This window comes from Chanos chanos, chromosome 1 (assembly GCF_902362185.1).
Source record: "Chanos chanos chromosome 1, fChaCha1.1, whole genome shotgun sequence".
NCBI classification, from domain to species: Eukaryota; Metazoa; Chordata; class Actinopteri; order Gonorynchiformes; family Chanidae; genus Chanos; species Chanos chanos.
This window is the reverse complement of record NC_044495.1, coordinates 1,859,041-1,868,605: the sequence shown is the minus strand read 5'-3', so window position 1 is coordinate 1,868,605 and position 9,565 is coordinate 1,859,041. Positions and strand designations below refer to the sequence as shown.

General features: G+C 42.6%; 1 protein-coding gene across 1 annotated transcript; it reads left to right on the top strand.

Moving 5' to 3' along the window:
• Positions 1–4,249: 4,249 nt before the first annotated feature.
• On the top strand, positions 4,250–7,721 carry LOC115813137 (protein unc-119 homolog B-like). The gene is made up of 5 exons (XM_030775744.1): positions 4,250–4,478; positions 4,929–5,042; positions 5,547–5,649; positions 6,411–6,583; positions 7,609–7,721. The coding sequence occupies exons 1-5, from the start codon at positions 4,250–4,252 to the stop codon at positions 7,719–7,721; spliced, it is 732 nt and encodes a 243-aa protein (XP_030631604.1).
• Positions 7,722–9,565: the final 1,844 nt, after the last annotated feature.

Below are 9,565 nucleotides of genomic sequence, written 5' to 3'. Positions count from 1 at the left end.
TTTTTTTTTTCATTTCAGAGACATGACAGGGTTTGTGTTACGCCAAAATGAGAATTACCCTAGTGTGACCGAAAGAACATTGAATCCTCTGTCACTTTCTGTACCTGCACCACTGTCACCTCTATTCATTTACACAGTCTCCTGTCTGTCCTGAGCTGAACACTCTCACTCACTCAGCTTTTATCAGTGTTGTATCTCATCTCAGTTTTCTCAGAGCTCAGTCACAAATCTCTTCCTCGGTCTCAAAAGAATTACGATCTGTTTATGCATGTGGAATATTTTGAACTATCTGTTACACACAGATTGGATTTATAAGAACATTGACTTACGCAACCGAAATATTTTGGAGCGCTATCAAGTTTTCCCCAAGCAAATTTTTTTTTTTCTCTCCCCTTTTCCCAAATACTTTTAGAATTTGCAGTGTTGAGTGATCTCATCAAGATGTTCATTAGCCTGTCCAAAATATGGGCTGTCTTTTAAATAAACCACAGAGCAGGTAAAGAGTCACGTGGAACCATTCTTACTTTGTCACTCTTCCTCTGGTGTCAAGAGTTGCTTTGAGTTACATTACAACAGTTTCACTTAACAGAAACAATCCAGTCTGTTTAGCTTTAGTGGGACAGGCTACCATGATCTGGTTAGGCTAGATTTTTTTTTTTTAAGAAGCTTCTGTGCTTCTCCAAAAAAAATATATAAACTACAGACTAGAAACCATATGGCAGTGTCTTGTAGCTTCCATGCAGGCCTCTGATAAAGGACCATGCCAGAGGACACTGTGATAGAACTGCACTGTGAAAGAGATTTGTGTGAGTGCGGAGCATTGGAGTTATCATGAGAGATTCTGCCTACGGGCTTCATTCTTTGTTGTTTAAACATACACTGACTGAAAAAATTTCCTGCTCTCGCACGTATCCGTTTTAATCTAATTGTGCAATGGCAGTGTTCAGGAGTTTGCTTGCTGCTGGTTTGTTTTTGCATGTCCTCTGGACACTCCTTGGACTGAGTCATTACAGCGATCTCTTTGTCTCTTCCTGTAAGCGCATTCCAACATCCACAGACACTTAGAATATGAAAACACTCTTTTTTTTTCCTTTTTTTAAAAAAAAAATATGTAGACTCTCAGAAACTTTTCCAGTTTATCAATGAAAAGCTTAAGCCTGAGCGAGTGGAATGTATTCTGTCGAAATGACCTCGCGGCTTCATATACAACTGTGTCTTGGGGCTTTTCCTTTTCATCGCTGCCGATATAAATCTTTGTCTGGTTGTTCCTGTGAGAGTCTTGAACAAACCGGTCCAACAGCACAGCAAAATTTTGTTAGAGGGAAGACGTGTGCGGAGCTTAACCGAGAGAGAAACTCCTGTTCCGTTCGTTTAACTCTCAGTATGACGTACCACATCATGGAAGTCGGTGGGAAAAGTAAACAGGCCTATCAGAGAATAGCTTATGCCTCTTAAACATAGGCAGAAACAGCCCCGTTGCCATAGTAAAAATGTTATTCCTGTAAACGCGGCGGAATGAAAAAATCGATATCAGATAACGCACGTTTTAAATGATCAAGTACCGAAAGACTTAGGAAACTTTTATACGCAACGTACCTACAGCATATCGGGATAAAATGGCCATTATTTGATCTCCCTGCCCTAAACTGCATTGCATTATGCACGGCAAATAAAACGGGACGGAGGTGACGAGGATTAGCTTTACGTTCATTGCTGAGGAAGACGTCAAGTCGTCCACAGCCAAATGTCCACAACCACATTTCATCCAGAACAAATGCAAATTGCCAAGCAGACATTTGCCTGGTTAAGTCAGTAATTATCACTGGACACTTCAAGAGCATTTTGATAGTCAGACATTCGGCAATGCTATTGTTTTGATCGCGCAAAAAAATGTGTTTTTCGTTCCAAGCTGTGTACCAAGGTCTGTTGTATTTAAGGGCGGTGTTTTGTGAGATCAGTGGCACTGCAACCTCCACCTGCTTGTAATGAGTCACCTATAACTGCCGATTACAATGAACTACCTGTAGCTGTACCCAGTCTAATCGTGGGAGAGACCAATCGTGAAAATGACAGAAACAGGAGTATAATTCCTGTCAGTGTCAATTTAACTGTGGTCCAACAACATGAAAATGTGACCCCAAACATACGGCAGGCTACTGTGAGGTAACGATGCCAGCCAAACAGCTAAGCTGTTATCTTTGCGACTAACTATGAGCGGCCGAAGTAAGTTATTGTTTCGTTTATTAAACCAAGAGCATTGTGTGTGGTTAGACAATACCTATCAAAGAGAGATGCAGACTTACCGGAGAGGAAGAAAGATTAGTTCATCAACTCCATAGTAAAAGTTTCGCCTGGGACGGATTGGCTCTCTTTGATTTGTTTGAAAGTGCGCACTTGTTTACTATAGAGCAGGCAACTCTTCCCAAATATCGGAAGCTCAATTGACTAAACGCGCTCCGGAGACCACGTAACTGGTGCGATGCCGACAGCCCCTCCCACCCGTAGTGTGTCCGGGCAGCTACGGACCGGATGAACCGGTTCATTTGAATTGTAGAAGCGACGTTTTGAGCGTGCCAGCGTGTGTGCAGAATGTAAGTTGGCAATATTGTACAAAGAGAGAGGTTGAAACAGAACAAAAAAACATAAATAGACCATGCAGTTGGGCTATCTAGTCAAGAAAACCACCGAGTTTCTTTTTACGATCACACTCTTACTCAAACTGACCTTTGAACAGTTTACGAATAAACAAACAAAAAAAAAAACCCTCTGCTGTAACGAGCGTGTTTAGGTGAACCCACAAACGTCACCAAATTATACCAGCTGCAGGAATGAAGAAACATAACTTGCCGTTGCATTACCTAAGCATGTTATTCTATTATTCAAACAGGGTAAAAACAGTGAAATATCATACGTACTTTGACTCTCTCTCTCTCTCTCTCTCTCTCTGAATTTTTAGTATTCAGTTAAATCCTGACCAGGATGAATGTTCTTTTCGGACACACTGTATTTAGAAGCAGCTCTCTCATTTGCGATTAGGGAGTTTACCATAACCGTTCAATGTGCATAGCTTTATAAACACAGCTGACATCACATTAGACAAAAACACACACTACTGGGCGAATTCTACTCTATGGCTCTGTATACTAGTCTCTCACATTTTTAAGTCATAGCTATCGGCGAATGAACTAAAGCGCGCAAACTTGCGAAAAGACACACGTGTTAATCAGATGGAGTCTACATCAGACAGATATGGTGGATTTCTTTAATCATCTCTCGGTTTCCATACAGGGTTGTCAAAGTCAATCACAGTTAGTAACTGTGTCAAAGTCAATCACAGTCAGTTATTGTATGCTGATGAAGTTAGGCACTGCGGGCGAAATGTTACACTGCATTCAAAGTAGGCTACGTAGCAGAGAGGCAGGAATGTTCTAGACTCCTGTGTCAATTCTGCAACAGTCAGGTGAGCAGGGTGGAATCCACAACTGGTTTTCCAATTTACGGCGAAACAATATCCAGACATACCTTCATTAATATACAGTATCCAGATTATTTCGTGTCGCTGCTCACAGACGGGCAAATTGTTGGCAAATTCTGTACTCAGTGTAGACTAAGCCTGTCAGTGTAGGCTAAGCCTGTCAGTTGGATGTGTGGAAAATGATTCATTCCTGCTGTGTACCAGGGTACATTTGGTTTCCATATACAAAAAAAAAAACACTCCCGAGGAAATGCTTGTCTTTAAGCTATTGTTCTCACAGAGAAAAACAAATAAACACTTTGGTGCTCTTTTTGTTTCTGTCTGTTGTGAATAATGACAATAAGACTTGAATGTAAACCTTCTGTTTGGGGCCAAATCTTAGATGAAAAAAGTCAGTCAGTCCTTCTCACATAGAACATTATGGGCAATTAATGGCCAACTGCAAAAAAAGAAAAAAAAAACAACAACAAATGCCTTTGTTGTAGAATGAGGCCTGAGAGCTGCATCTAAACGTATACTTTTAATGAAATAACTTTTGCTTTCTAATTGTGAATAGGTATGGTGAGAAAAAAAAACTCCTTCCGTTAGGAATAGATTTCCTCCCACCAACATCTATAAAAACCTGATGACCGGGTAAATCTATTCCTATGTCTAGTAGCCATAGCAACCCTCCAGCATATGTTGGTGAAAACAAGTGGCCGTTCCTCCTCAAAATGCAGTGTCTTGCCACAGTGATCCGGGACGCCATCTTACGCTGATCAAAAAGTCGCAGTTATGAGTGGACCGAAGCCTCGAACCGAACCGCCGATCGCTGACAACGTTCCAAACACCAGTCACAGCTCGTCGACTGTACGTGATCGCAAGCCGACCGGAGGAGTTCTGAAAAGACTGAGATCTCGCCGCAGTCAGGTAGATAGCAGGCCGGTAACGGAAGACGAACTACGGACGCAGAGGAGACATATCACCCCTGAGGATGTCCTAGGGCTACGAGTTGCCACCCATGGTATATTTTTCCGCATACCCTGTTGAAAATAACTTGATTTTAAGCGTTAATTTAAAGCCGAGTGATAAATATTGTCCGTTAGATCTCGTTGCGTCCGCGTGATGCGCGCTCTCAGTTTTTTAATTTGATTCTTCAGAATACAATGGATCCATCACCTGTTGATCTGTAATAGCGATATTTGAAACTCTGATATCAGGTCCTCTTGAGTTTTGAGATCATTTCGGATCTTTTATTATTTCACCATACACGGTGAAATATTAAAGACTCCATTAGGACCTCATCTGTCTCGTATTGAGCGTGATAAACGCATAAAATCGAGTGGCAGATTTTATTATGATCTATGTAGACTATATCGCCTGTGTTATCCCACACTAGCCTTTTTGATGCCTTTAGAATTTCCACTTCTCTCTGTCATGGACCAGTTTAATCGTGCTCTGCTCTTCTGACTAGATTACCTGTGTGAGCCCGAGGACAACATCTATAACATTGACTTTATCCGCTTCAAGATACGAGACCTGGAGAGTGGCACGGTGCTGTTTGAAATCGCTAAACCTCCTAGTACAGGTACCCTGTGTGTGTACAGTATGTACAGTATGTGTGTACAGTATGTGTGTGTATGTATATATGTATGTGTATGTATATATGTGTGTGTGTGTGTGTACTCGTGAATGTGTTTGTGTGTATGTGTAGGCTCTTATGACATCATTGTAAGGATCAAATGTCCGTATAGGAGTATAAAATATTGATAACTGGGGTAAACTGTTTTTTTCCCCACTCCCCCCAAAATATTGATGTTATTGGTAAAGTAGCAGAACATGTCTTTGGATAGGGGCGATGGTTCTGGAATTTCAGTCACAGTGAAATGGAAGTCAGTCACTAAGATATGATGTGTGTATGTGTGTGTATGTGTACGTGTGTGGCATGCTGGTACAGTTAACATGGTGTGGGCTGATGCAAATGAAATTGCACAGGTGTGTGTGTGTGTTTATTGGGTCTATCATGTCAGTTGTCTCTCTCTCTCAGCCTGGGATGGCGTTTTTTTCTCACGAGTTTTTCCCTCTTCCTCAGAGGAAGAGTGTGATGAGAGTGGAGCTGCTGACCCCAGCGCTGGACGCTTTGTGCGTTACCAGTTCACACCTTCCTTCTTACGGCTCAGAACAGTGGGAGCAACGTGAGTCGTCATCCATCCATCCATTCATCCACCCACCCCTTTTCTCTCTCTCTCTCTCTCCCTCTCTCTCTCTCTCTCTCTCTCTCTCTCTCTCTCTCTCTCTCTCTCCCCCTCTCTCTCCCTCTCTCTCTCTCTCTCCCTCTCTCTCCCTCTCTCTCTCCCTCACTCCCTCTCTCTCCTTCCCTCCCTCTCTCTCTCTCTCTCTCCCTCCCTCTCTCTCTCTCTCTCTCTCTCTCCCTCTCTCTCCCTCTCTCTCTCTCTCTCTCTCTCTCTCCCTCTCTTTCCCTCTCTCTCTCTCTCTCTCTCTCTCTCCCTCTCTCTCCCTCTCTCTCTCTCTCCCTGTCTCTCTCTCTCTCTCTCTCTCTCTCTCTCTCTCTCTCTCTCTCTCTCTCTCTGTCTCTCTCTCTGCTCTCATAATGTAGCTGTCTTGTTTGTGGTGGTATGCTGCAGTGATGGTTTAACTCAGAGGGCTGATCTGAGACCTGCTGTTGGGTACAGATCTCCATCAGACGTTACAGCTCCATGACAACCAGAGAAACGCTTGTCTTGCATTACAAGTGTTGCAACCAATCAAAGTGAAGCATTGGGAGGGAGTAAGCTGTTTTAGCATGGGACTAGTGTTTTTCAATTAGGCGGAAGTTGCATTTTTGGGCACGGGGCTTTTTTGTGATGGACTTGGTAATGTGATGTACGGCTTACCTTTTCTCTCTCCCTCCCTCCCTCCCTCTCTCCTTCCCCCCCCCTCTCTTTCTCTCTCTCAGTGTGGAGTTCACTGTGGGTCCGCGGCCTCTGAACAGTTTCCGAATGATCGAGAGACACTATTTTAAAGATCACCTGCTGAAAAGCTTTGATTTTGACTTTGGCTTCTGCATCCCCAACAGCAGAAACACATGTGAACACATCTATGAGTTCCCACAGCTATCAGACAGCATAAGTAAGTCTCTCTCTCTCACACACTCACACACACACACACACACACACACACACACACACACACACACACACACACAGATATGCTGTGAGTATTCTTCATCCTGGTTTCTGAATGTTAGTTGTAAAACCTGTTTTTTCTGTCTCCATAAGAGTTGTGTAAGCCTGTCAGACTAATTAATAAATTAATTGCTTTGTTTACTTAAATACCCGAAACTGATAAATCAACATCATTTTAAGTTGCTTAAGACCACTGATCCTGGATCAGTTTAATTTCAGAATGTGAATGAAACAGCATGAAGTTCAGTCAAAGCATTATGAGGTCTCCAGCAGACCAAAGCGTTTCTCTGTTGACTGTCATGTGCTAGAAAACAAACAAACCAACAGAAACTGTCCCCAGTGTCAGAAGAATTTGACGTTATATCTTAATTCATTGTCGGTATAATCATATTTAAGCATGCAGTGTATAAACCGATCTGTGAATATTAGTCTGATATTAATCAATACAAATGAACAATGCTCTTGTTTTCATTCAGGAGGAAAAAAAGATGACAGTGTGTTTTTTTCATGGGGGTTGTGTTTTGATGGTCGAGTCCCTCCGTGCGAGTCACGTCTTTAACCGGACGTGGTTGTGTGTGTTTGTAAGACACGGGAAGCAGGAATAATGAGGCTATAACAGGGTTAGTGTCTGAATCACTGTTTAAATGTTAATGATGACCCTTCTCAGAACAGACCAGGGGAAGATGAAAAAAAACAACAACAACAAAAAAACCCAAAGTCAGTTTAGTTTGACAACTCGATACATAGTAAATTATTATTTTATTTAAAAACGCGGTGTCTGTACAGTGTTAGCAGTTTCATGACAATGTTATTTCATTACAGATGGTCCATCACTGACTCAACACAGTGCTATTTCATTACAGACGTTCCATCGCTGACTTAACACAGTGCTCTGACCACCGTGCCCTGTGTGTGTGTGTGTGTGTGTGTGTGTACGTGTGTGTACGTGTGTGTGTACTCTGTTCTCAGTTCGTCAGATGATAGATCATCCTTATGAAACACGCTCTGACAGTTTCTACTTCGTGGAAAACCGATTAGTCATGCACAACAAGGCAGACTACGCGTACAACGGAGGACAGTGACTCCTCTAACGGAGGACAGTGACTCCTCTAACGGAGGACAGGAGCTCCTCTAACGCCAACAGAGGAGAACAGTAACTCCTCAAAAAGCACTGTATGGTCTCCTCACACGTCCCGCGCTCCGGACCCTCCATACACATCCTCTGTGGCAGTCTCGCTGTTTTCTACGTTCTCATGGACGGACCGTATTTGACCCTGCCGGACTAGACTTGAATGTGTGGATCGTTTGTTTCTTAGACCGTTTGTGGGTTTTTTGCCTTTACCAGAGGCTTGTCTCCTTTCTCTCCTCCACTCTCTACCACAGAGGAACATCCAAAGCCAGACGTTTATCTGGAAGGAGTTGTGCTTCTGTCCTTTTCAACACACAGAGTATGGAATCCTTTACAGAATGTTGAAGGGAGACAAAAATGAATGGGAATTGTCAGTTTTCTTTAGACATTTGGTTTTATTCCCTCGTTCCACCGTCATTCTTAAGTGTGAGTCTGTTCTGTTTCTACAACAGCTTTTCTTCTTCTTCTTCTCCCAAACACACCCACACAAGGTCATGCACAGACCCCTACTCAGTCCACACACACACACAACACACACACACGCACACAACACAGCACAACACACACACACACACACACAACACCACACACACACACACACCAACTCTCAACCAGAATCTGTCAGTTACAGCTGGGTGCTGCCGGCACTCCATTCAGGATGTAGAAGAGAACACACACTCATCCTCTCTCTCTCTCTCTCTCTCTCTCTGTCTCCCCACATGCTCTCTTACTGTCAAACTCATATGGCAGACTAACATTCATACACCCACACACTTTAAGGTAAACAGGGTCTCCGGCACTGTGATTAGAGCCTGAGATCTGTGCTGTCTGCCTGCAGTCCTCTCCTACGCTGAAGACCACATTTATCAAAACCTTTTGTACAGAAGAGTAGTGAAACTGCTGGCCTGTGTTTAACTGTGTCATTCTGTGATGCACAGACAACACACTGATTTCAACTGACTGAATTTTTAGCAGGCAGAAAGAACTTCTACAGTCATGAGTCATCTTGCTGGGACAGGTCTATAGTCTAAACACAGACAATCACTGTTAAAAGAGGAGAATTGTATCAGGTTGCCCAGAGTTTTTCATTCAGTTATATCATTTCCCGTTCCTAAAAGAGCAGCAGGCAATTCTGTCCAAACTGGTTTAGCCAGACAGAAGCAGGGTGTCTTTCCTGGCTGCCTGTTTGTGCGTCTGTTTTTGCTTACAGAAAACGTGACATTAAACCCCAAGAAGGCTTCTCCTCATTTAAATGTCATTTGCAAAGTGTCGTCCTCAGCCTGGACCTGCTAACCTGGGCAGACTGTCAGCAGACGATGGCAAACACCCTCACACACAAATGCCTACGCGCAGAAATCTGACACACTCACATTTTTGCGATGATTTCTTCTCAGGAAAAAGAAGGGAAGGTGATGATTTAGTTTAAAGCATAAAAAAACTACTGTTTGCATTAATCTGATGAAGAAAAAGTCAAATTTATCCAAAAAAATGTAACCTTTCCTCTTTCATGGATGTGCTTCTGTGTTCCAATTTTTCTGGTTTGCCATCGTAAGTATGTCTACACGTAGGCTTTAGGGGAACGATGATGTAAGTTCTTACACATGGAATAAGTGTGAAAAGTTACATTTTTCTCTGTAGAACTAGAGATTTTATTGTGCAATGATGTTTATTTTATATGGTATTATATTATTTTTCTGGTGATTGAGTGGAGTTGAAATTATGGTATATGTTTTATCAGAAATAAAAAATGTAATTTGACATAGAAAATTTGTCGTTCTGTGTTTGGGGACAGCGTGT